Genomic DNA, 26,833 nt, shown 5'->3' on the forward strand with positions numbered 1-26,833 from the left:
TGTAGATCGGCCTGGGACCAGAACCAGGAACTTGAAGCCAGAGCGGGACCGGCTTCCCAGTCAGCTGGTTCGGTTCAAGTTTTAAGCCCCGTCCCCTCCATGTAAACAAACAGGACATTCCTGCTATTACAAATCACGTGTTGACTCTTGAGTCATGTATTCATTATTCGCTGTTGTGTGTTCAAATACTCACTTTTACATTAATTAGTTATTTCATGATTGGGAGAAAGGTCATGTGACACCATGATTGTGGACATAAGAGGAGGCAGTGCTTAAAATTTAAAGGTTTCAAAAATCCAACATGGAGGCTCACATAAACCTGGTCCTGCTGTGGGGTCAAACCACATCTGCCTTAAATAAAATAAAATGCCAAAACATAAAAGGTTATAAAAATAACAAAACACAAAAATCAAGCTTTTTAACTTTTTAGACATGACTTTTGTTTAATGTAAACGAGTAGGAGATTGTTAAAAAATATATAATTGAGCACATAAATTATATGCTTTTATTTATTTATTGCTTTTTATTTTAAGTTAACTGAATTATTATTAAAGTTCAGTTACTTTTTTTTTAATCCTCGGCTGCTCAGAAACGTGGTTAGGATTATAGAAGTCAAATTTCCGAAGGTCTTTGAATGCAACGCGCTCGCCGAGGCTCTGACGTCACACGCAAGCGGAAGTAAACTTCCTTGTTGGGATTTTACTCTCTGTCAACAAAGCCGCGGTTAGTTAGTTGAGTTAAAGCGACGTGTCTGAGGGGAAAAATCCGGCCCTGTTCCGGTACCGGTTCGTAACTCCGACCCGTTAGTCTCCCCCCACACACCCGCCTCCCGTCTCCCCTTCAGGTCTGGGTCTGTTTTCGGGCGTAAAGATGACTTTTTGGAGAGTTCTGTCGGCGGTTCTCGTCTCGGCGTGTTGGCTGCTGTGCGGGACCGTGGCGCAGAAACAGAACGTGACCCACAACAACGGCAGCACGACGACCAAACCCACGACGAACCTGACCGGAACCGACAGCTCCGCGCTTGGCCCGAAGAAGGGCGACTACAAACGGTTCGGTGTGGACAGCTCCATGATCCAGAGGGCCCTGTACGTCCTGATCGGGATCACGTTGATCGGACTCCTGTACTTCCTGATCCGAGCTGTTCGGTGAGACTTCCGGACACGATTTAAGCAACAAAAATCATCAGTTTTACTAAAATAACCCGCTTAATTACGGAGGGAAGTTAAATCTGCTGTTTTCTGAACGGAGTCTGGCGTAAGTGACGCATTCAGGGTTCGCCTCAGGTTGGATTGTTCTAAAAAAAAAGTTACAGATTAGTTCATAAAACATAAAAACAACACAGTTAACTGTTAAAACTAAGTTTAGTTTCAGGTTTGCTGTCATATGCAGCAGAAAGAGTCGAACAGAACAATAATAATATCAACAAACTAAAGGTAAAGAGTCAAACAGCTGAGGAGAAAACAACAACATTCCTGCTGAAAGCTCAAACATGAGGCCAAACAGAGTGGCTTTCAGCTGACCGGACGCCTCTTAATTAGGTTAAAAATAACAAAAATGGGACATAAATTGTAGAATATAAAAACAGAAACAAACAGAAATCTGTAAACTAAAGAAATAAACAAAACTAGAATTATCGTCTAAAACTACTGCTGAGACCCAACCGAATTCTGAAACACGCCGAAACTGGGTCAAAAAAGACATGATGCTAGCAAGCTAAAAGCTAAAGGAGGAAGACACTAGCTGAAAGCAACAGAGCACCAGGTAAAGGCTGAAAGTATTTAAATGCTAGCTGAAAGCAAAGGTAACAAAGGAGTAGCTAAAAGCTGAAGGAAAACTGAGTCGTTAGAACAACAGAAGCTAAAAGCAGCAAAATAGTGGCTAAAAAGAGGAAAACATTCTGAAAAATACCAACTCATGCTAAAACAATAGCTAAAATGAGCCAAACTGTAGCTAAAGGCTAAAATAGTCCGTTATCTGGGAAACCAGATGAGGAGCCATTTGTGTTTGCTCGGGGTGGTTAGCCGTGGCGGCCATCTTGAATCAGGCTTCCTGAATCCGCCCGGCGGTTTATAACGAGATATTTCGCAAATAGTTTGGCCCTTTCTGTTTGTCCTGTGATGATGATGATGACGATGATGATGATGTCAGGTTGAAGAAGCCATCTCTGAGGAAGAAGTACGGCCTGCTGTCCAACTACGACGACTCCGTGGAGATGGAGGCGGTGGACAGCGAGGAGGACGATACGCTGTACGAAGCTCGCAGCCTGCGCAGGTCAGAGGTCAAACACAGAAAAACATCATTTCAACGAGTTTCAGTAAAAAGTCGTCTGACCTTTGACCCCAGGACGCCATTGACCGTCTGATCTGATCTGTGTTTGTCTATTCAGATGAGTCCCGTTCTCTGGTTCCTGGTGGATCCGACCAGAAGCTTCGGCCCGGATCGATCCAGGACCAACGGCTGATGGAGGGAGACAAGAACGGACCAAAAAAAAAAAAAAACACAAAGATGCCAAAACTTCCAGCTGCTCGGAGATAGCAAGCAGGACAATCAGTCATTTTTATAAATGATCCGGCCGGCGGGTCACTTTGATCGATCCTTACGAGGCCGAAGTTTCTGTTTTTCATTATTATTATTATTATTGTTTCTGAGCTTCTTTTGTTGGTGAACTTTCTGTTTCAGAGCTTTTTTTTTGCTCCAACTTTGTGCTTTCAGCTACTGTAAGGTGACGGCAGAGGAGCTGCACTTTCTGCTGTTCAGAACCGACTGCTCCGAAATGATCCGATCGTTACAGAAATGATCCGATCAGTTTGAAACGATCTGATCGGTCCAATCCGATCCGATTGGTCTGATACATTCCAGTCTGTTCGAAACAATAAGATCGGTCCGATATGATCCGCACGGTCTGATCTGTCCGATCGGTCAGGTCTGATTGGTTCGACACGATCCAATTAGTCCAATCCGGTCTGATCCGATTGGTCTGCTCTGTCTGATATGATCAGTCCGAACTCTCCGATCCGACCTGTGCGATACATTCCAGTCTGTTCGAAACGATCCGATTCGATCAGGTTTTGTCCCCTTTGACCTCCGACCTGCACAGATTTAAAAAAAGAAAAGTGTTTAAAAGCCTCTCGGTGTTGATTCCAGCTCATTCTTCTTGTGTTGACGATGAAGAGATGAAAATAAAAACTTTGTCTGAGTCCTAAAAACGTCTGAAGGTTCTATAACGTTTCTTACACTTTGAGAAAAATAAAAAGTCTAATTTTAAATAAAAGGAAAAAACCGCGTCTTGTCTTTAGTTCTGCTTCCTTTTATTCAGGAGTTCAAACTTTTAAAGATTTAATATTTTTATTTTTATTGATGTGAAGATTTAATCTGGAGTGAAACAGAAACAGCTTCAAATAAAGATTATTAGAAGTGAACACTGTTTTAAAGATCATAAACTTTCTAAAAATGTAATATTTTGCTTTCAATAAATTAAAAACCACAAAAATAGATGCAAATTTGTCTCAAATTTACCAATTATTGACTTTAAACTGAACCTGTTCGATGATGATTGTTAATAATTAATTCTTCTCATGAATCTGAGTTTAAAAGCAGATGATTCTGTTAAAAAAGATTTATTTATTAAACTCTGAGCTCCGTCAGTGAAGGTGTAACAACAGAAACTGTCCAGAAGAGGCCAGCAGTTTCCTACTTTTAGTTTAATTTCCTTCATCTGGTTCATCAAAATCAGACTGAAACAGCTAAAACACAAAAACTGGGGATCACTCTAATTTCAGTTGATTAATTTTGATTAAAAAATAAATAAAGTTACATTCTGCAAAACAAAAACAAAGAGAAATAAATGTGATTGTTGTCGGTCGCAGCTGGGGGTTTTTCTGCGTCAGAATAAATCTGATTGATTCTTCTAGTCGGCCCGGTCTAACATTTGGGATGGGTCCAAACAGGACACAAAGGTTGGACGAGGGAAGCAGACAGAGGACGACATCAGCGCGTCAAAAACGTAAACCAGAGACGATGTCTCTGACCGAACTAAGAAATCACCTAAAAGAACCAAGGAAGTCCAAACGAAGCCAGGAGACAGAGGACTGACTTTCCTGGGCTGGAAACACAAGTCCTGGGTTGAAGACACCTGTCCTGGACTGAGGACACCTGTCCTGCATTGAAGACACCAGTCTTCGGATGAAGACACTCGTCCTGGGCTGGTTGAAGGTGTCAGCTCAGGTAAAGACACGTGGGGACAGTAGTCCCTTTATCTTCATCTTTAGACACTTTTCTTCCATCAGTTGATGTTTGATGACTTCAGTTTTCAGGATGAAATCAGGAGAAGAAGAACTACAACCAGGAGAACCATCTCAGTCCAGACCTCGGTCCGGATCTCAGTCCAGATGGTGGAATTAGAAGAAAGCGTTGGACGAGGAGACTCCAGCCTGATCTTTAACACCAACCAGAGGCAGCTGGATGAAGGGTTCTATTGGTCTTCGGTTCCGTCCGGACCTCAGATTCAGGCTGAACATCCAAAGGTGGGGACCAAAGTTCTGATGGACCCGTGTTTGTCTCAGGAAGTCCTTCTCTACTTGATCTAAAAGAAGAAAGCATCTGTGGCTGACTCTTATTTTCTTTTTTACTGTTTGTTGACTCCAGAGAGTCAGGATTGTTGAAAATGACGAGTCAAAATGAATCGACTGAGGAGATTCCATCGTTCAACCAGTAATGGTCCAGAGTGTCTAACTTCAGGTCTTCCTACAACTCGTTAGATTAACAGACGAGCTCAGGACCAGGACGCTGCTGTGTGAGAGCCGGCCGAGTGTTTTCCCACAGATCCGTGGGTCAGGAACGTAGCGGCCGATGATGAGTGGGTGTGGAGGTAACCACGGATGAACATCTGGCTCAAAGAGACGAGACAATAAGAAAAGAGCCGAGGGGTCCCAGAGGAGCCGAGGGGCGGGTTTCAATTAATCCGAGCCAGAGAAGGTCGGTGTGTGACGCCGGATCCTCTTCAGTTCCCATCTGAGCCGAACTTATCTGATCCCAGGAAAACCATCCAACACCGTCTTTCAGCTGTTTTAGCTGCTCTCACAGCCAAACGTTCAGCTCGTTCAGCTGGGACTCCTTCTTATACTTTTCAAAATATTTAACTTTGTTTACAAATAGTTTCCCAAAAGAAACAGACGGAGAAACTTTGTTCTCTTTGAAATCCGCCGCCTCTGGTTTGTCTGTCTGCTGCTTTTAGCTTTTAGCTGCCGTTTAGGACCTTTTACTTTTAGCTTATAGCTAGCCTAACCTTTTGTTTCAGGTAGTTTTTAGCTAATTGTAATGATTCAGTTTCAGCTTCTTCAGCTGTGACCTCCCGCTGCTCCTTTATTAAGGAGAAAATCTAAAAGTTCAAGATAAAAAACTCCAAAACATGTTTTTGTTTTATGTTTTTTACAAACTTTAAAGACTAACGTCGGCACAAAACAGAACCTGGTTCCAGCTCCTGATCCAGAACCTCCTCCAGCAGCAGAACTCTCTGTGGTTTCCTGTTTGTCTCTCATGGTTGTGGAGGAGTTGTGGCCCACTCTTCTTTCCAGCGTTGCTTCAGGTCATTGGTTCCTGTTTGTCTCTCTCATGGTTGTGGAGGAGTTGTGGCCCACTCTTCTTTCCAGCGTTGCTTCAGCTCATTGGTTTCTGCTCAGCTCTCTGAGGTTCAGTCAGGTTGAGGTTCTGGTTCTGGACCGTCAGACTCCAGAATCAGCCCGGACCATCAGCCCTACACCACCGTGCTGAAGTCCAGGTCCAGAACCGAGGGTGGGAACCGGCGCCGGTCCAGGATCACAGGAACCCGCCCATCAGCTCGGGTTAATTGAAAGCCGCCCCTCAGCTCCTCTGGGACCAGCGGCACTGTCCTTATCTGTCTCTCAGGACCTCCTGATTGGCTGAGATGTTTATCAGTCATCAGCACCACGCCCACTCATCACTGGTTCTGACCCACCCGCCTCCCACCTCCCTGTTGGTGATTAACTAATTAACTAACCCTGCTGTCAAACTGAGACAAGAGGAAACATTTCATCCTTTCTGTGAGCAAAGAACCCAAACAAATCAAAATAAAAGTTTTATTTCCTGTAGAAATAAGAAATAAAGCTCATTTAGTTTGACTGATCTTTGTTTTATTATTAATCAGTTTTTACTTTAGTTTCCTTTCTGTTAAATGTTTATTTTCTCCTCTTATTTTATATAAACTCAAAGTGTTATAGATTTTTATCTTAATGTAATTAATTCATCTTCTGTTAGCAGAATATCTCCTGAACGACTGGATGGATTTTAATTAAACTAATCACTGCTTCTTGACTTTTAAAGTTTATTCTATGACCCAGAGAAAAGACAGACAGATTAAAAAGTCTGATTTTATTCAGAAATAACAGAAAAGTTTACATTTTAAATAGATCAGAATCAAACTAACTGAACGTTTTATTTACAGATTCAAACGTTAAAAACACCAAAAGTTCCTTTAAAATGAAAGAAACTGAATCTGGTTACGGGTCTTCTGCTGGACGGCAGAACGTGTCTGATAAGTGTGAACGTCACACAAAGACAGTTTGGTTCCGACTCTTCATCGTCAAACACCAGAGAACCTTCATCAGGAAATCAGGAGGTTCTCATAAACATTCAGGAGAACATCTGCCCACTAAAGGTCACCCTAACCAGATTTCTCCTCACAGGTCAGGCATCAGTCCAGATTCTGGTTCTGGTTCCACTTGTGGGTTTTAATCTGAATCAGAGTAAAGTCTGTAGCATTGGGACCAATCGGCTGCGAGGAAAGTTTCTGGATCAGTCTGCAGGGGGAGGTTCTGCAGGGGGACGTTCTGCAGGGGGACGTTCTGCAGGTGGTTCTGGTCCTCCATCAGACCATCAGAGTCTCCTTCTTCTGAGCTCTTCCAGCTGCCGTTCGGGGACAGTCCCCCCTGCGGCCCGTCCTCCCTCAGGATCCCGGTCCAGCCCCGCCCTGGGTCCTGGTCCGTCAGGAGCCGGTCCAGGAAGCCGATGTACCTGAGGGCCAGCCGCAGGACCTCGTTCTTGCTGAGCTTCCTGTCAGGGGGGTGGGTCGGGATGAGGCGCCGCAGCTCAGAGAACGCCCCGTTGACGTTCTGCTGCCTCCAGCGCTCCCGGCTGTTGGTGAAGATCCGACGGACCACCTGAGGCCGGAACCCTGGGGGGGAAGGAGGAGGAGAGGGGGAGTCAGCAGGAGTCTACAAACGCTCAACTAGCAGGGGGCAATAATTGCTCCTTTAGAGGCAAAACTATTCCAACAACGAAGAAGCTGATTATTCTAGATTAAAGGGTTTAAAATCCTGGCTGTTCTGATCAGGTTCTCCGTTCTTCTGATTTATGACCCGTTAAAGAACAAAAACAAACATTAAAATTTATCATCATGGAAAATAAAATCAATACAGAACCAGAAGAAAAATATATTTATTATTAATCAGATTTATTTACTCACCGTGGTTCTGGTTCTGGTTCCTCTCATACGGAGCTGCTCGGTGTTTCATTGTGCAGCAAAACTCTGGAACTCTGCAGAAACACAGAACCTTCAGAGATCAGGAACAGGAGAAAAAGACCTGCTGGGGGTTCTGATGAGGTTCTGCTGCGGTGGAGAACCCTCAGAACCTTTACAGGAACTTTGGTAAACAAACAAACAAACAAACAAACAGCGTGAAGGAAGTCCTCCTCACCTGCTGAAGGTGTGAAACTGATGCTGGTCCTCATGCGGCATGGTTCCTGCAGGTCCTGAAGGTCCGGATCAGTCCTGGAGTCAGAGTCCAGACCGGTCCTGCTTTTATACCGACCTGGGGGGCGGGGGGCGGGGCGTGACGCCTCGCTTCCATGGAGACGCCATTAAAGGACTCATTAAGGTCCCGGTCCCAGGAAAGCAGGACCCCTGGGACCTGCAGGGTCCAGGAGTCCCCCCCTCCCCCTCAGAGTCGTGTTTTCCGCTTCTCCTCCTCCTCCTCCTCTTCCTCCTCCTCCGTCACGACCTCCTGAGGCTCGTGCTCCCCCGCCCATCCGGGACATTAATTCTTCTTCTTCTGTTTAATTTTCAACTTCTTGTTTTTAATTTATTAATCTGTAAACTGATGAGTTAAATGTTTTTATGTTAATAAATCAGAAGAATAAAAGAACCTCTCATCCGGACTGAAAGTCCAGAACCGAACCGGTTCAACCGAACTGGACTCAGAGTTTCTCAGGATGAAAAAACCCAACCTTTTCTAAAATAAAATAGAGCTTTTATAATGTTAATCATTTTAGGTGTGGGTCACGTGATTTTATGAGGCTCCCGGAGGATGTTTGGCGCTGATGAATGTCCGTTTGACTCCAGTTTAATCGGTTAAAGAAGCGACTCTGACGTGTTTCCGGTTGAGTTTTCACCTGCATGGCAGGAGGACAGGTGAGAGGCGACCACTGTGTTACTGATACTGGGCCTGACGAGCCTGAGTTGTGTCCCGACCCACTCCAGGACGAGAACCGGAGAGAATCCAATTAAAGGGAGAGTTCAGCCATTTCTGAGGTGAGCTCATGTTTTAAAGTTACGAAGTCATGTTGAGTCATGATTTCAGTCTGACACACCAAATAATGACTCAGAGCTTTTATTTTATAACAATCCCAGCTGACAAAATGGCCGACATCTCCATTCCCGACTCTAAAGAGTCTAAAGCCGTCTCCAACTGCCGCCAGTTGCGCCTCTCACTCCCTGACAGCACTCTTACTGAGACAGGCAGAAACGCAGAGCAGAAAATAAGCCTCCAAGAAAACAAACAAACAAACTACAAGGTAGATCTTTAAAATTGTCGGAGATGTGAGGAGTTAGAAAGAGCCTCACTTTCTGTTTGAAAATGCAGGAAGTGCATGAGAGTCTGGGTGTGTGACCTCTGACCTCTGAGAGGAAACAATGAGTCCTTCAGGTTCATACAGAACCTGGAAAAGTAAATAAGCAAAATAAATAAATTTAAGTCATTTTAAATCCAATCATTCGTTCTTTCCATTTTCAATGGAGTATCAAAAATCAAATAATGAAAAATGGACTGGTTATTTTGTTTTTTATTATAACACCAAAAACAAAAAAAAGCCTGGTTTTTCATATTTCACTTTTAGGCTAAGATTGAAAACATGAAATGGAAAAACGGGCAGCAGGACAGAATTTGATTTTAATACTTAATTGGTCGGGTTTAGGTGACCCGAAAGTTTGGTAAGGAGCGCTAGCAAACAACAAACATTAGCTTGTTACCGGCCACCATAGATCTGTTGGAGCTGACGAGTCAGTGCGGCTGCCATCTTGGCCGGGTCCTTCACATTCTTTGTACTGAGGAAGCTGAATGCCCAACTAAATTAATCATGACTCTCTGAATCTTTACCTGATTTTCACACAGTTTGGTTTTGTTACAAACAGCAGAGATGTAGTTACAATACAGGATGCTTTCACACATTAAAAATATGTACTTTCATGCTAAAATACTTTGTTTTATGCTCTTTAACAAAAACAGAAATATAGTATGGCATATTAATAAACGAATATTTCGGTACATTTCATATTTTAATAAAGAAACAAGTTTGATTGTTCATTTAAATTTATTTCACTCTCTCACACACACACATATACACACACAATCCTCAGCCTTCTGTATACACCACATCAATAAATTCTTTAGATTTTTCTGTGCTGTGTATGCACACACACATGCAGTTTTTTTAAAGGCCTGGAAAATTAATCTTTAAAAACTCCAGGTCATTCCAGGGTCTCACACTGCCCTGCTTTAACTGGGGCTGGAGAGCTGAGCTTCACTTAAAGAGAGAGAAAGGTCGACTGGAAGCTCTCTGCAGCCTTCCTTCCGGTTTCTGTGGTTCTAAAATATAAGACACATAATTCTTAAAAAAAATTTAATTGAAAACAACTTGAAAAGGTTTTAGTATCCCACAGTGAATTGTAATACACAATACATCATTAATTCCTAAACACGCAGAAAGAACTAACAGGTAAAAACAAGTTTAACAAAGTGTAATATTAACACTAGTTTTACATATGAATCATAGACATTTCTGTTAACATGTACAGTAAAAAACACCTCCTCTTTGGAGATGAGCTGGGAAGTTGAAGACAGATGGGGTCACAGCATCTCTAAGCCGGTCCTGTTAAAGTCCTCTGGTTTGAAATGTTCACTACAGAGCTGAGACAACTGTAGCAACAAAACCCTCCTTCTTACTGCAGCTTCCCATTGCCTCCTTAAATCTGTGTTACTGGGAAGCCTTCAAAATGTGAAGAAACCCACTCAGAAAGAGCTAATGAGAGAGAGTACCAGTTCCTCCTGTTAGCATTTTGTTGTTTACCTAATAACGTTAGCTACAATAACATATTATAATAAATGGTCAAATAACCAAAATTATTGTTCAGTCTTACTTGTGAAAGTTAATCCCCCCCGTGATATAAAATCCGGTCATAGCTGCTCGCTCTGTGTTTACTCCTGTCGGCTCTTAGAGAGAGGAGAGATCTGTCCAACATGGCGGTGACGGCAGATGCGCTCGGGGACGTAATGAGGCGTTTACATATTTATGTTTGTTCAATATCTATCAGTCAGGACCAGATAATCCAGTCAGACCCATCAGCCATGGAGACTTACATATTGTTTCGAGGATCAAACAGTTGTTAAACAAGTCCTCCATCGGTGGTTCTAGCGCCGCCATAGTAACCACTACATTACCCTAACTGCTACAGAGAGCCACTTCCGGGTCACCTAAACCCGACCAAATAAATGTTAAAATCAAATTCTGTCCTGCTGCCCGTTTTTTGATTTTGTGTTTCCGATCTTAGCCTAAAAGTGAAATATGAAAGACCAGGCTTTTTTTTTTGTTTGTTTGCTTTCAGTGTTAAAATAAAAACAAAATAACCAGTCAGTTTTTCATTATTTGATTTTTGATTGTCAATTGAAAATGGAAAGAACGAATGATACACGACTTGTTTTAAATCAACCGTTGGTTCATTCTTCAGGTTCAGAGTCGAATGTTGCAGATGTTGCTAACAGGCGCTTCTCAAATCTGTGATCTGATGTAAAAACTGTAAAAATAAGAGTTTGTTTGCAGAAATGTTGACGTCATCAGACTCTAAGTGGAACATTTTGTAGTGAAATCTCCTAAAGTCATCAAATTTGAACAGATTGTGTAAAAACTCAGAACTCCTGAGACCAAATCGAGCCGCTGGCAGCAGATTTTAACCTTCCTTTAATCCTCGTTCTCATTACTTTTCCTCCAAACGTCTGCCATTCTGTCAGCTCAGGTCCTGACAGGATGAAGGGAAGCTAACCGCCAACTTCGCCTGATGTCTCACAGACCAGCTGCTGGTCAGAGTTCTGTTCGTCGGCCCAGTTCGGCTCAGGTGTGATGACCCGGCTCGGCCAGCAGGGGTCAGCGTGGCTCTAAAAACCAGACGAGCAGCTGCTGAGTTTCTGAAAACATCTGCATCGCTGCCTCTGTGACCTCTGACCTCTGTCTCTTCACAGACAGCAGATCAAAGGGGAACAAACGACCCGTTTGGATCAGAACCGCAGCAGAAAGGGTTCTGGCCCTGAAACTGTAGTCCTGATAGTTAAAGTTTGAATTACTCTATAGAGAAGACTCTCTGAAGACAGAAATACGTCTGTTAGCAAAATAGCAAAATATCTCATGAATTTGATAAAACTCTCCCTAACGGATTAACGTTTGCAGTCAGCCCTATTCAAGATGGCCGCCACAGCTATGTGGCTATGCTGGCAGCTGTGGATCTCCATGTTTAAATCCAACATATCGACATAAATCTCACTTTAACAGAAATCGTCTTTTAGTTCAAACTGTTTCTCCTCTCTGCAGAGCCTGAGATGCACCAGAGGATGAACCTTCAGATCCCAGAGCCGAGTCCTGATTGGTCCAGACGCCGAGTCCTGATTGGTCTGGACGCTCGGCGGGGATTACCTCCAATCCAGCCGGTAAATATCAGCTTATTCTGCCACGGCGGCGCAGATAAAACAGGTTTAAAAAAAAAATCCTGCAGAACTCTGAGTGGAACCAGCAGCTGAGGCGCTGACCCGTGAACCGGTGGAATAGGTTCTGGCAGAGCGTGGAGGCAGCAGCCAATAGGAGCCCGGCTCTCCTGCGGCGAGGAAGCTTTGATCAGTCATGTGACGGAGGGGGTGGAGCTTCTGCTCAGACAGGATTAATAAAACGACTTAAATCCATCCGTCACGGAGAGATGTTTGTGTTCGTCCGTCTGTTAGCAAAATATCTCATGGACCGTTGGACGGATTCTAACGAGATGCTCAGACACCAATCACCGGACGTCTCGCTGCAGCTCATTCGCTCCGGCGGCCATCTTGAACCCCATCGACTCCAGAAGCTAATCAGCTTCAGTGGTTAAAACTGAGTCAGTTCTCCAGCTGCTGAGCTGGTGTTTGTGTGGTAGTAGCTGAGAGTCATCCCCACATGGGACGATTAAGAGTCTGGCAGGAAAGCTGGTGCCTGACATTTAATTAAAATATATTTATTCACGTTTTTATTGACAAAATTTGGACTAAAACATATAAAGGAGACTGATTCTTTTCTTTTATTTTTTTTTTAGTAAAAGTTTGCGAACTTCGGCTTTAATGAAACCTTTTGTCAGGAATCTGTCAGAACCCGAGAACGTCGGAAGGTAAACGTCAGACTCCTCGTGCTGCTGAACTCTAACGGGCCGTTCTCCGCTCTGATTGGCTGCCGGCGGCGGTTTCTTTTCCCGGGCGCTCTGCCAAACTCGCCTGGCCGCCAACCAAACACTCAGAGGCTGTCCGACCTCGTAATGAGATAATAACAACAATATGGAGGAGCTGTGGCGAGCGCTGGACGTCTGCCATCCTCCTCCTCCTCCTCCTCTTCTTCTTCTGTGACTCTGAAGCAGAAAGACGCTCTGAAACGTTCAGCTGAAACAAACTGAATTTAACTCCTCGTATAAATAATGACCAACCGGAGATTTAAAGGATTGTTCCTGAAGATCAGCCTGTCAGAGACCATTCAGTCTAACAGATCAGGACGTTCGCTCCACTGTGTCTTTATGGACTCCAACTGAATATTTCCTCCTGACTCGCAGCAACACGTTTGGGGGAAAAACTCCTGCCGCGTCAGAAAATCTTCTCTCAGAAGATCTAAGAGCGTTTTCAGATTTTAATGTTTGGAGCTGCCAGTCGCAGCTTAAATTAAGACCTCGTCGCCTCAGACCTGCCGGGTTTAATGTTTTCTCTTCATTAAAATAAAAACTCAAACCTCTTCAGTGGAACTTTAAATTGTTTTATTGGCGGTGAATTTATCAAACACAGATTCATATCTTTAACATTTCCTCTTTTTAAAAAGTAAATTTACTGAATATATGCTGGAAGATTTCTTCTTCTGCTCATGCAGCGCAGGCAAAGAAAGGAGGCCTGATGACCTCTGACCCCTCGTCAGCTGTTGGGCCAATCAGATAAGTGCATTCCACTTTATAAGCATCCAATAAGAAAATATAAAAACAGATTTTTATTTGATAGAATATGCAGATAATTTGATGTAGAAAAACACTTTTTTTCCGTAAATCTTCTCCTTTTTATAACTTTTAATGCCACAAAAAATAATTTCATCCGCACAGAGATGGCTGAATAAAAAGGTGAACGGGTCAACAGAACCGGGACTCACAGGACTACAGGGACCAGAACGCATTGTGATGCAAGAAAAAACAACAACTACAGCAACAACAACAACAAACATCAGACTTTACAGTTTTTTCTCTTCAAACTAACAGAAATGGCACAAACAAAACGCAAACTTTTCCTCGGAAACGTTCCCTTCGTTCTCCACAGGAGCCCGTCCTCCGTCACAGTGCGTTGTTTTAATATACTGCATTTCCCAGCATGCCCCTGCTCGTCCACGCACAAGGACACGCCATGAGGTGATGAAGACAACGATGAAGAGCTTCGCCTCGACCACACGGCTTTCAGTCTGTTTTTTTTTTGTTTTAAAAATTCAGCACCAGTGGGGGGAGAAAGGCCATTTTATCGCTTCATTTGTATTTTGAGCAGAACATTCACTTTTTATTTTTTTTATTTTTGTACGACAAACTTTAGAAAATAAAAAGCAGACTCCTCCCCGTTTGGCTGAGCTTCAGCTGCTGTACGGCCCGACCCCTGACCCCCGAGCCCTGACCCCTGACCCCGAAGAAGCATCGATAGAAAAGTTTAACAAGAGTCTTTGGCAGATTTTCAGGAAGTAAAGGCCGTCGACTGAGAAGAGAAGCTTCCTGCTGCAGCACCGTCGTGTTTCAGTCGCAGATCGAGCCGCAGCCACCAGGAGGATTTCAACCAAAACTATCAGGATCTTTAAGAAAAAACTTAAATCTGCTGTGAACTCCTCAGGTTGAACCTCATTAAGTCTCCAGCAGGAACGACTCAAACTGAAGGTTTTAGGATTTGATGTTTTCGCAGGAAGTTCCTCTCGTTCCTGCAGCTCCAGGTTTTCAGATTTCATTCGTTCCGTTTGGGGTGAAACGTGAAAGGAGTCCGTGCAGCTTTAGAGTTCATCGTGTTGAAAGTCAGGAAACTGTCTGAGTGACGCGTTTTGGGGTTTTTTTTTGTTTCCTGCAGGGTCCAACTTTTAAGTCGTCCGTCTGGAGCTCCTCATTTTCAAACCTCAACCAATCAGAACTGACCACCGGCTGCAAGACTCGGTAACGTGTCTCTGCTGTCCAACAAATTGTCTCTTCAAATCATACTCTGGACCCTCAGGAATGTGTCTCCATGTGTCCCAGACTGTCCTAAAGGTTGAGGACTCTGAGGACGAGGTGCTAATGCTAATCGCTGCACGGACTCTGTCCTTGGGTCAAATGTCTCCCCATCAGTAGATGACAGTCTCTACTGGTCCACTTCAGTTTGAGGTCCACCTGTAAGTCAAATTTAATTTTCATTTTTTTTTTATGTCTAAATTGACACTGCTGATTCATAGCGTCTGGTTTTTAATTAAATGAAGTCATTGGTGGAAATCCTCCATTTTAATTGGCTCTAACTCGGTCTGTCCTCTAGGCGGCGGCGGCGCCTCGAGTCCGACTGAAACCCTCGGCGAGTCAAAGATGGGACGAAGCTACGAGTTGGTTCTCGTCGGTGTTCATGCAGACCGGATGTGATGAAAGCTGAGGACGGTTTGGACTCCACTGACGGCCATGTTGCTCAGGTAAAACTGAACGCTCTGATTTAAATTTGTTATAAAAGACCACATCAGTGTTTTAGCATGACTCAGCGAAAAGTTACCAACCTTTAATATTCCCCTAAAATCCTTTAGAGGCTAATTTCACAACATTTTGTACAAAAGGTGCAAAAAAAAAAAAGCCTTCCCTAATTTGATCAGAAAACTCTTCTATGAGGAGATGATAAGCTAAATAAAATGGCTCCAACTCAGTCAGTTTTACAGACACTGAACTGATATTTGGGGTGGTAGTAGCTGAGAGTCATCCAAACACTCTGAGCTTGTGACGTTATTTTCACCAACAGGATCTTTGTTCCAAATCTCAGAAGTTTATTCTATTCCAAATTAAACCAAATCTTTATTTTATTTATTTTATTTCCCCTCTTCCATCTCAGAGGCTCCAGTTTGAGGCCAAACAGACAAATTAACTTATTAAGTTATTATTAACCTGCAGAAATAGTTCTTGGCTCCGCAAGTTTGATAAGAGCTTTAAACCGTGTTTTTTAATAATTTCAATGTTAAACCACTTTTATGGCCGTCAGGTTTTACTTCCATTAAGGGGTTCATAAAATAGATATTTACAATAATTTTAAAATGCCCAGAAGAATCACCTGAGTGACTGTCAGGTGATTCCAGGTGGACATCTGAGCGTGGAGTCAGTGGAGCTGATTCCTCAGCTCAAAGCTCCTCCCACCGCCGACCTCCGACTCCCGATTGGTCTCCTGAAGGGGGTCGGAGGTCAGGGAGCTGATTCGGTTTCTTCAGGTCGTCCTCGCAGCAGTAGCAGGAGGAACAGGAAGAGGAGGTGCTACGAGGAGGCGAGGAGGAGGATGAGGAGCAGGGCAAGCAACATGGCGGAGGGCAGGGCGAGGTTGGCGCCGCCGGTGGTGTCGTCGGTCAGGAAGGGCTCCGGAGACTCGTAGATCGAGTCGTCTGGAAGAGAGCGGAGAAAAAACAGTTTCAGGAAGCTGAAGGCTTGGTTTTAATTCATGCCTCTTTTTTTTATTTCAGCCCAGCGAAGACCGACAGATCTTCACCCTGAAGGTCAGACCATGCAATGAGCTCCATCTCAGATTCTACTAGCCTCAGTTAGCAGGTCAAAGGTTAAAGGTTAAAGCCTTTTCTCTCTAAAAACAAAATGGCTGCTCAACTTGATTCATCTGAAGGAACCAAAAGAAGATTAGAGATCCACGGTGAAGACTGCAAAATCACTGCTCCATGCTCAGCTGACAAACTGAACTAAAAGTATAACGTTTACGGGATTCTAAGCAACCTTCCAGGACGTGGATGCAAGAGGGAATGCGACCCCAGGTTGATCATACAGACGACAGAAAAGGAGCCAAAGAAAACATCCAGAAGGGTCAGAGTGCCAACAACTTTATCTACAACAGAATGGTCCAGTCAGAGTCCAGAAACCTACAAGCTGAAGCAACGCTGGAAAGAAGAGTGGGCCACAACTCCTCCACAACCATGAGAGACAAACAGAGAACCACTGAGAGTTCTGCTGCTGGAGGAGGTTCTGGATCAGGAGCTGGAACCAGTGGTTTTTGTCTCCATTCTTCAAACGTCTTCATCACAGCTGCCTGCAGAACTCACAGACGGCGCTGCGGTAAATCAGCTAAACATTAAACAGAACCAGAACCAGCCGGGCCTGAACAAAGACAGGAAACATGAATACTAACAGAACTAGGATATTATAAAAGGTTAGTGGAGCGGAAACGGATGACTTGTTTTCTTTGCTGCAGATATGATTTAAATAATTTAACATAAATTCATAAATGAAGAACCAGATTGGAACCAAAGACTCGCCGGCTGCAGGTTCTTACTCTGTTCTTTCCTTCTACTTGGACTGTTTGCAGGTTCAATCCCAGCTTCCCCTCGTCTGTTAGCAAAATAATCTGAGCAACATAAGGAAACAGATGCGTGAAACATGGAGTGGTGGTAGCTGAGAGTCATCCTCTGAGAGCAAACTTTGAACCAAACTGTTCGCTGCGACGGAGCTGGAGCCTTTTCTGCCTCCGGCGGATGACCTAATATTTTGCTAACAAGAACAATGACATGACTGTCTGCATTTCCTGGTGGAGACCCTGAAGTCCTCCTGCCACAGTGCTTTTATAGTATCCTGTAGATTAAAGTCGACAGCCGAGCGACAGGTCTGAGTACCCCGTTCCCTGCCAAATGGTTGCAGAGTCGCGGCGTCTCGACTTCCTTCTTGGTTCAGTTTCTGTAAATCAGAAGAACTTCATGAAGGTTCAGGTGGCGTTTTGCTGAGCTGTGACTGTAAACTTCTTGGCTTCCCCACTTCAGTCCCAAGGATAGATCTTTGTTTCTAGAGAAAACTTGCCGTTCAAACGGGACAATTGTGGAGACGCCACCTTATTGCCGGCGCCGAATTACAAACCAGATTGGCTGGGATTCTGAACGTGTTTTTCTGACGACGCAAGCGTCTCAGTTTAGTTTCTGTGAATCCGCTTGAAATGAAACCAAACCGCGATCGAGCTGAAGAACAACGCAAACAAAACCCCGTCTTTATGAATTCATGTGACTGCTTTACTTTGAAAGGATCGGATCGATATTCGGATCGTTTCCCTCCAGAAATAACGAACAGCTTCTCGGCGGCGATGAAGGCCGACTCGTTCGCTGGACGGAACGTTTCCAGCCGATGACGACAGGGACGTGTTAAAACCCCACGAAGTGCTTTAAAAGCGTGAGGAGGAAGTGTTTAACGCCTTCGCTGCGACAGCTGAGAAGCTTCACACTTCCCCGGCTTCCAACTGACATTTCCAGTTTTCACATGACGGAGGAGATTAATGAGCTCCTCACACCACGACTGCACAGAAATGAACCTTCGAGGAACGACGCACGGACAACTTCTCAGATATTTGTCTTCAGAGACATTAGGAGTGTTGATGAACGTCTCATCAGGTTTTATTTAAAAGCTGATTAAATATCCTTAAACTGTCGCCGATAGATCACTGATTTGGTTCTTATCAGGACTGATGCACCACATTATTCCTTAATGGTGCTTTTTTGTTGTTTTGACACAACACCCGTTGCCCACCCCTGTCCTGAGGATCCAATTCTGCCGTAGTTTATTTTGAAAGGATCAGAAAGTGGAAAAGACGCTCCTGGGTGAGCTCAGCTTTACTTTCCGAACACGTGTTGGGCCGGTGAAAACGGAGGGATTTAAGGATCCAACCCCCTAAATTTCCACTGCTATTGTTTTTTTTTATTATTCTATGGTCATTTACAGCAGCTAGCTGTAGCACGTCCTGCAGAACAAGAGTCTAAACAACAGAAACCATCTTAAACCTGCTTCAGATGGGATGGACATAATGTTGACGTTTTTTAAATCAACCTCTGAACTAAAATCAAATATTCTGGCAGAAAGTCTCCATCAGACGTGCTACAGCTAGCTGCTGCTGCTGCTCTGTGAATAACTGACAGTGTTGTTGTTTTAACACTTTGAGAGTCTGCGCCGTTTGTCTCAGCTGATTTTGCCGTAGCTTCCTCTCATGTTTAACAGCTTTCGCTTTTCCACGCAGTAATCCTCTTTGTCCGACTAGCCATTAGCTCGTCAGAATAAAGTCTGTTTCTCCAAACTGAGATATAACCCAACTTGAAAATGGCTGAAACATCCCTGAAAGTCCTTAAAACTGTAAGATGCTGAACAAACCTTTTACAGACCATCGCCTCCTTCTGTCTTTCAGTTTTTAAAAAAAATTGGACTCGGCGCCGAACGAGCTTCAGCTGCTAACCCTGATGTAGAACCTAAAAAAAAGGACTTCACGCTGCAGCGTGGAGCTGAGCCAAAGACTTTCAGTAAAACAAACAGAAGCAGAGACTCACTGGATGGTTTGACGTAGATTTTCAGCTTCAGGCAGGGTTTCCCAGCCAGGTTCGGATGTGGAGACGCTGCAGAAGAAACACAAAGCAAAACCGCTCAGTTTCCAACATTAAAGTTCTTAACATCAGAAAAAAAAGCTTTAAAGGCATTAAAATAAACAAAAAATGTGTTTTTAACCTGTTTTCAGATTCTCTGGAAAGCAACCAAGTATGCAGGTTTTTCAGGGTCTACATCAAAATACGCTGACTGGACCGTTCTGTTGTACATTAGCTGCTGTGTTTGGTCCAAACCATCAGCCCTCCACCACCATGCTGACTGCTGCAGTGCATTCTGGGTAACCATCTTTAGCCTGGTCTCATGTGTCTAAAGGTAGGGGGCAGTTTCCGGCCTCAGGAAGTGGCCTATAAACTGTGTTCAGCTGTTAAACTACAGCAGCCGAACAAACGGACAATGAAAAGGTTTTAGCTACAGAAAGCTTCATTTCAGCCGCTCACCATAAGGAGCTACAACCGCTAGCAATGCTAACGCTAATCAAGCTCCTCGTGGCTGCAGCGCATCACGTGTGACAATAATCGTTCAGGGTGATCACAGAAGCCCACATTACCACTCCTCCACCACTGTGCTTGACAGCTGGTATCATCAACAGGTATTTCTGGGTCCCCGCTTCCTGCTGTCGTTGCGAATCGAACCCCCAGCAGGTTTATGGGAGCAGCCATGTTGGATTTTTTGGAACTGGAGACTGCGCTCAAATGGCTGCGAAGTAAGAACTAAACACGTCTCCAAATGTTTCAGGCTTGAATCTAGTCTGTCAGTGTTCCTAATTTTAGCATTTTAAGTTTTCTGGGGCCAAATTTAAAGTCGTATATTTCCTATAAATACGTTTCTGGTTTTTTGTAAGTCGGTGAAACGAGTCAGCTGACTGAAATAAAGTTCTCTCCCCGAGTTTCGGGTTCTGAATAAAATGAATAATATTAAAAGCTTCTGAATCAAATCTCCTGTTTCAGATTCTTTGTTCTGCTGTTTGACTCTGACCCGCGGAGAATGTTTTATTCATGTTTCTGCTCTGAACCTGCAGCACACACACACACACTGTCATTAAGTGTCATTTAAAACAAACTGCATCTGTGTCTCTGCTGGAGGCCTTTCAGTCCAAACGAGCTACAATTTAGGAAATGTTTTCCAGCTTGGAGGACAAATTATGTCCAGACAGAACAAAAAGCCCGCCCGCTCGCGTTGCTGCGGGTTCAGAACCTCGGCTCGCTTCATGTGGTCTGAGCGGCGCTACCGGGCCCTTCCTGTTCCGATCAGACGGTCGCGGGACATCTCGCCCCACACAGTAATCCCTGATCTCCCGAATCTGAGGGCGGGTTCGAAAGACGCTTCAGGAAATAACCTGCAGCTTTAAAAATCAACCCTATTCAAGATGGCCACCGCAGCTAACTCACCCTAAAAACAAACAAACAAACAAACAGGGCTATGACTCAGTCAGGTGTGGTAGTAGCTGAGAGTCATGAATTCTTTCTGGATGCGATTTCTACCGTCCTTGGATTGGTCCAGTGTTCCGCAGCTTTCCTTCAAGGAACGCCAGAAAGTTCTGACCAGAAGTCTTCTACATGCTGAAGGTGACGGGCATGACTCAGCTACTACCACCACACATCTGAGCTCAGTGTCTGTAAACCTCGGCCTTCATGTCAGAGAGGTACTTGTTCACTTTCTGTTGCTACAATTAAATTTAGGATGTTTCTTATTAATCTACACTCAGTTTAAAAAGTAAGAACAGCAAAAAAATAAAAAAAATCTCAGACCCTGTTCCTCCCGTTTCTCCACCATCCCAACAGCGAAACACGGTGGTGGCAGCATCATGGTGTGGGAGACTTTAGAGTCCAGAGAACCCAGACAGAAGAAAGAACAGAAGAAGAGCGGCAGAAGATCCACCAAACGAGGTGTGAGTACCTCCCGAGCCTGCAGTACTGCGCGTAGTACTCACAGATGTAGTAGTACTCGTGTCCTGGCCGGAACTCGAAGCCGAGGCTGAAGGGCGTGAAGAGCTGGAACTTCTCGGAGAACTTCAGCGGCCCATTGGGACTCTGCGGCCGGTTGCACTCCCAGCGCTTGAAGCCGTTCCTGTAGTGGTTGCAGGTCATGTAGCCGTCGTAGTTGACCATGTACAGGACGTAGTGCTCCATCCGCTCCGCTGACTCCGCCCCCTCGTAGTGAGGGCAGTAGATGTCCAGGTAGTCGTTGATCGCCACCTCCACCGTGTAGTCGCCCCGAAAGAACCTGAGGAGGACAAACACCTGACAGGTAAACATCCAGGGAACTTCAGGGACTTCATTTAAACAAAGGAGTCGACTGAGATGAGTCCACCTTTATCTTCTTACAAAAATCTGACAACAACAAGAAAATCACATTTATTTGGTTTATTTAGCTACTCTTTAGAGTCAGTTCAGCTCCTTTTAGCTCCTGATCTGTTGCCTTTAGCTCCTGTTCTGTTGCTTTTAGCTCCTGTTCTGCTGTCTTTAGCTCCTGTTGCCTTTAGCTCCTGTTCTGTTGCTTTTAGCTCCTGTTCTGCTGTCTTTAGCTCCTGTTGCCTTTAGCTCCTGTTCTGTTGCTTTTAGCTCCTGTTCTGCTGTCTTTAGCTCCTGTTGCCTTTAGCTCCTGTTCTGTTGCTTTTAGCTCCTGTTCTGCTGTCTTTAGCTCCTGTTGCCTTTAGCTGCTGTTCTGTTACCTTTAGCTCCTGTTCTGTTGTCTTTAGATCATGTTGCTTTTAGCTCCTGTCGCCTTTAACTCCTGTTCTGTTGCCTTTAGCTCCTGTTCTGATGCCTTTAGCTCCTGTTCTGATGCCTTTAGCTCTTGTCACCTTTAGCTCCTGTTCTGTTGCTTTTAGCGCCTGTTCTGCTGCCTTTAGCTCCTGTTGCCTTTAGCCACTGTTCCTGTTGCCTTTAGCTGCTGTTCTGTTGCCTTTAGCTGCTGTTAGGTGAAACAGCTGGAGGTTGTGTTTGGGTTTTTCTCATGAAAAACAACAGATTTTATTAAAACAATCAGAAACTAATTGCTGGATGTTCGTCTGCAGCTGTTTAACTCTTGGAGTCAACCCATTTAAAGATGGCCGCCACAGCTAGTGGTGGTCAGCCAACATAAATAGATGTAGCTGAAGTCTGGTGTAGTAGTAGCTGAGAGTGCTCCTTAGTGGGTCACTGAAGCTCTGTGGTGAGTGATGACCCTCAGCTCAGTTTGTGACGCGACGGCCATCTTGAGTTCATGACATGAACGTAGAAGACTTCGAAAGGGTTAAAATACGATACATGGTCGCCGATAACGATAATGGCGTGTCGGGACCCGCCTGCAGCTGCTGCTTCGGTCTCTGGTTCCGCTGTAATCTGTTTCAGGTTCCCCGCTTTCAGAACCGAACACATGGAAACCATTGATCACTCTGCGCGCGCGTGTCTGTGTGTGTGTGAGCTTGTGTGTGTGTTTTCCTCCAAACCCCAAGAGGCAGAAATTAATCAGAGCTGACCGTTTATCAGAGCGTTCAGCTGTTTACGGAGGGGAGATGTGACTCACAGCTGGAACCACTTCCTGCCTGCCGCCGCCTCTCAGAACCGGTCAGGATCACGCCGGCCCGAGGTCCCGCCGTTCACGCGACGGAACGCCAGAATGTGAAATACGTAACTGGCTCCTCGGGAGGCAGAGCGGCAAAAATGACGCTGATTTAACAAGTCAGCTTCAAAATATATGACAACAGAAACCTAATTAACCACATTTCTTTGGTTTCTTTAGCTACTCTTCAGCTAATCTTATCTTTAGAGTCAGTTCAGCTGCTTTTAGCTCCTGTTTTGGTGCCTTTAGCTGTGCTTTTATCCGGTATCTATCTGAAAGCGACACAGCTGCAGAAAAGGGATGACTCTCAGCGACTACCACACCACATTTTAGCTCAGTGTCTGTAAATCTGATTGGGCTTTAGCTTCAGTTTTGTCTTCATTGGTCAGTTGGATGTGGCGGCCATCTTGGCTCCAAACAGTTGGGTTTTTCTGAGCTTTTTTTTTTAAAACCAAAACAAGAAGTTTCTTTGTTTAGCGACGAGTTGAACTGTTGAACTCCTGACAGACACACACACACAGCAGGAGACTCCTTAAAATTCCATAAAATCTACACTTTATAGCAGCAGAACTACTAAAATTTGAGCCTTTTTCGAGTCAGAATTCCAGCAGCGAAACTCCAGAGTTGATTCCGTCTCTTCGGGACGCGTCCTTCCAGCTGCTCGCCGATATAATTTACATAATTTACACCCCGCCTCCCTCCGACAGATGCAACAACTGATCTCACGGAAACTAACTAATCAATCTCCGGGTGAAGGAACAACAATGGCGTTGGAGCGGGGGGGGGAGGGGAGCGGGGTCGGGAGGCCCAATTAACGGAGCCAATTTGGAGTTTTGGTGATGAGGTTTGCTCTCCCTGATTCGGTTTGTTTTGGTCGGTCCTGATTAGCCGCGGCGGTTAATCACGGCTCGTTTCAGATTCAGCTCGAGTCTCGTTAGACGGCGGATAGAAAGTGAGGCTCGCTCGTTCGACGGGGGGGGGGACACACGACGAGACGAATCTGGAAAAAAAAAAGAAATTAAAAAGCCATTAAATCAAACTGGTTGTGTTTGAGTTCTGCTGAAACGTGGAGGAGGAAACAAACGGCTGGAACACGACCAGTAAACTCAGTTTTACAGTTTCAGGACGACACATTTGGTCGTAAGTGTTGTTAAACATGAAGTTCGGAAGAACAATCAGTTCTTTCAGAACTTCTTAATGTTTGGAAAGAGTCTAGTCAGGATTTCAAAATAAAATACTCTTTCGAACAGGAAAGAAAACTTTCAGAATTAAAAATAAATTATTTTTTACAGAAAAGCATAAAAAACAACAGATTCGATCTGAAATTGACTGAATCCTTTTGTATGAGATATTTGGCTAACAGACAAACACAGAGGTAATTACATGATCGCCCACTTCATCAAAATCATCAAAATCAGCCCGAAACCTTAAATTCAGCACTTAAAAGTATACGAAACATTTTTTAATTTAAGGCATTTCGGGGTTGTTTTGCTCCTCAACATCAACCTGAAGGTGCCTCCTTCGGACCTCCGCCTCGCAGGAGCACTAACTTCAGCACTGATTATTCCCGCCGGCCCTGAACGCAGCATCAGCGCCGTTCCTGATTGAGTTTGGGGTTGGAGGATGAGAGCAGCTGCAGCTTCCTGCTGGATGAAAACGATCCGGTTGATGAGAGAGGACGGAGACATGCGTCTCTCCTCCGCCTCGCCCTCTTTGTCTTTTCTAACACCATTAGCAAAGTGCATGCTAACTCGGTTAGCTGAAGGATCGGGTGACGCTAACAGCTCCGAGAGGAGGTGATGCGTTCACTGAACCCTGTCCCCTCCGTTCTCACATCATTACTCATCACTCTAATGGACCGAGGCGCTCCGTCCGTCCCGGCCGGGCGAACGGGGTCACCACCTCCATCAGCATTAGCATCATCTTTAGACGACCAAAGATTAGCTGATTAATTGATTGAAAGAGCGACAGAGAAGTCAGGAAATTAAGTTCCAGGACGTAAAAAATACATCTGCCAGCGCCGAAACACCAGAAAATACCATTAAGGGCTGAAGCAGGAAAAAAATAAGAGGCCACAAAATAAAAGGAATCTGAGGCTGGAGCAAAGTAAAACTACCGACAGGAAACAATCCTCAAAACGAAAACTTAGTGGAAAAAGGCTCAAAAACAACTAATGAAAAGGAAAGGAAATAATAATCTGTTAATGACAAAGTTCATTTGGGAAAAACATCAGAGCCGCGCTCGAGTCGAAACCTGCAGAAATAATAATTAACTTTAACTTGAAATCAAAACGCAGCTGCTGGAACTGAACCAGCAAAGGTAAAACAATTAGAAGAAAAGATAAAATGAGCAAAACAGCAGGTAAAACCTGAAACCAGCTGGAAGGTAAAAGCTGAAATTAGCTAAAAGACGAATCAGAAGGCACCTGAACGGTTTACTTAGACACCAAAGAAACTTTAACCCTCTGGGGCCTTTTGGCCCAGGGCTAGGGTCAGGGTCTCAGGGTCTAAACACGCCACACTACACCCTAACTATAAAATCCAAACACAACAAATATCACAAAACTCATAACTCATTCCCTGTTGCGTTTTTTTTTTGGCGCCGCCGAATTTCCATTAACTTTTGCGCCTCTTTCTTCTTCTCCCTGTGGATTTTTGGTCGCTTGACAGATAACTTTGAGCCTCCGTCAGATTGGAGAGGAGGGGCTGTTTTTTCATTCGGCTGGGTTGGGGGTGAGATCGGACAGAGGATGGCAGTTTTCTTCCGGAAACTCCCTGATTTTGACGATGATTTTTTTAAAAAAGTGTTGTAATTAATTAATCATAACTGGTTTTCCTTGGCCTATTGAGAAAATGTAAAAACTAGTGTAAAGCTTGAAGTCTGGACTTTAGACAAATTAAAACAAAGTCTCTGAGAGGGCGGATCATTCCCGCTAGAGCGTTTTAAATCGGTCATGTGACTTGGACGCACCAGGGCATCCATCAAGAAACGCTGACTCAGCATTCAGAGAACGACCTGAAGAAGAATTATTAAACCAGGAAAGACAACTCCAATCCAGGATTAATCACCGGAAAATGTAGGACCTACTTATGGACTAAATAGACCCAAAAAACCCTGAATTAGAAGCTAAGAATATGAAGAACAACTGAGCCAAAGCAAGACTGAAACACCAATCAGGACTGGTGAAAACCAGGACTAGGACTGGTCCAGACTCGGAACCAAACCTGGACTAAAACCAAAACATCGGCTTCATTTCCTCCGGGTTTCAACGAAAATCTTCATTCCTATTCAGAGGTGTGACGCCGGCACTCCCAGCACGCCTCGGTGTGATTTACTGTTTAATCTGAGCAGGTCTGTGAAGGTCAGGTGGATTGGATCCAGGTCCTGAGCGGACGGAGGGGGGGGACGGGTCAAGGTGATTTGTCAGAGTTCTTGACAATACGATTCACAAACGGGGCAGAAGAGCCCAGCTGCTGACAGATTAACGAGCAGATCCGCTCAGACACAATCAGCACGGCGTTCCTCTGAACCCAAAAGTTCAAATAAGAAATAAAATAATAAAATACAGATTTTATTCTGCTCAGGTGGTCTGAAGCGCCAGGGGAGGGTTCAGACCAGAAGACCAAGCTTTTATTTAAGAAAATAAAACTTCTGCCTAAAAACAAAGTCTTAATGACTCGTTTATTAAGATCCTTTTCAATAATAATAATGTCCATTTCTCTTCTGATTGTTTTAGGACCTGCTGTGGTCGCTGTGAGCCATGATGTGCTGCGTCAGCCTCCCGACCCATTATGTTCTGTGTGATTTTAGAATCCCAGCTTTGTGACAGCAATTCCAAGTTTTCAACCCCAGAAACGACAACTCTGAGCTTTAGATGCCATGTTTCTATGCTGTGAGGCAGGTGAAAAGTAAAAGCATGCCAGCACATTCAGGGGGAAGACTGCTGAAATCCAGTTTTAGTTTTCACGATAAACAACCTTCTCAGAGAGCCAAACGCTAACATGCTAACCATTGACCAACTGATCAGCTGTTCCAAACTGATTTATGACCTTAAAGTGCCACCGGGTCAGGATTTATTATCTAGTTTTAAACAGCGGATGTCCCAGGTGTTAGAACGACAGATGCTGAGTGATCAGACCAGGTCCAGAA

The 26,833-nt window shown here is 44.4% G+C and overlaps 3 protein-coding genes across 3 annotated transcripts in view; 1 reads left to right on the top strand and 2 right to left on the bottom strand.

Moving 5' to 3' along the window:
- Window positions 1-671: 671 nt before the first annotated feature.
- On the top strand, window positions 672-2,532 carry fam174c (family with sequence similarity 174 member C). Its single transcript, XM_017437589.3, has 3 exons — window positions 672-1,145; window positions 2,149-2,271; window positions 2,387-2,532. The coding sequence occupies exons 1-3, from the start codon at window positions 871-873 to the stop codon at window positions 2,388-2,390; spliced, it is 402 nt and encodes a 133-aa protein (XP_017293078.1). The 5' UTR covers window positions 672-870; the 3' UTR covers window positions 2,391-2,532.
- Window positions 2,533-6,372: 3,840 nt separating this feature from the next.
- On the bottom strand, window positions 6,373-7,821 carry LOC108248671 (T-cell acute lymphocytic leukemia protein 1). The gene is made up of 3 exons (XM_017437593.2): window positions 7,713-7,821; window positions 7,481-7,551; window positions 6,373-7,189 (listed from the first exon to the last, which is right to left on the bottom strand). Exons 1-3 carry the CDS (start codon window positions 7,751-7,753, stop codon window positions 6,747-6,749), a joined length of 555 nt encoding a protein of 184 aa, XP_017293082.1. The 5' UTR covers window positions 7,754-7,821; the 3' UTR covers window positions 6,373-6,746.
- A 5,480-nt stretch (window positions 7,822-13,301) lies between these two features.
- Window positions 13,302-26,833, bottom strand: part of LOC108248660 (ephrin-A2) — a 62,256-nt gene continuing 48,724 nt past the window's right edge. Inside the window, exons 2-4 of the mRNA XM_017437580.3 lie at window positions 21,072-21,364; window positions 19,087-19,152; window positions 13,302-16,170 (exon numbers count right to left, since the gene is read on the bottom strand). Of these exons, the coding sequence (XP_017293069.1) occupies window positions 16,046-16,170; window positions 19,087-19,152; window positions 21,072-21,364 (484 nt within the window). The 3' untranslated portion in view covers window positions 13,302-16,045. The remainder of the gene's footprint in view (window positions 16,171-19,086; window positions 19,153-21,071; window positions 21,365-26,833) is intronic.

This window comes from Kryptolebias marmoratus, linkage group LG18 (assembly GCF_001649575.2).
Source record: "Kryptolebias marmoratus isolate JLee-2015 linkage group LG18, ASM164957v2, whole genome shotgun sequence".
Lineage (NCBI taxonomy): Eukaryota > Metazoa > Chordata > Actinopteri > Cyprinodontiformes > Rivulidae > Kryptolebias > Kryptolebias marmoratus.

What these genes read in the sequence shown, in the direction of transcription:
- fam174c (XM_017437589.3), top strand. Translation starts at nt 871, where the DNA reads ATGACTTTTTGGAGAGTTCTGTCGGCGGTTCTCGTCTCGGCGTGTTGG. An exon ending in TTCCTGATCCGAGCTGTTCG is followed by an intron (nt 1,146 to 2,148) that starts GTGAGACTTCCG and finishes TGATGATGTCAG; the next exon opens with GTTGAAGAAGCCATCTCTGA.
- LOC108248671 (XM_017437593.2), bottom strand. Translation starts at nt 7,753, where the DNA reads ATGCCGCATGAGGACCAGCATCAGTTTCACACCTTCAGCAG. An exon ending in CAGTTTCACACCTTCAGCAG is followed by an intron (nt 7,552 to 7,712) that starts GTGAGGAGGACT and finishes GTGTTTCTGCAG; the next exon opens with AGTTCCAGAGTTTTGCTGCA. An exon ending in GAACCAGAACCAGAACCACG is followed by an intron (nt 7,190 to 7,480) that starts GTGAGTAAATAA and finishes CTTCCCCCCCAG; the next exon opens with GGTTCCGGCCTCAGGTGGTC.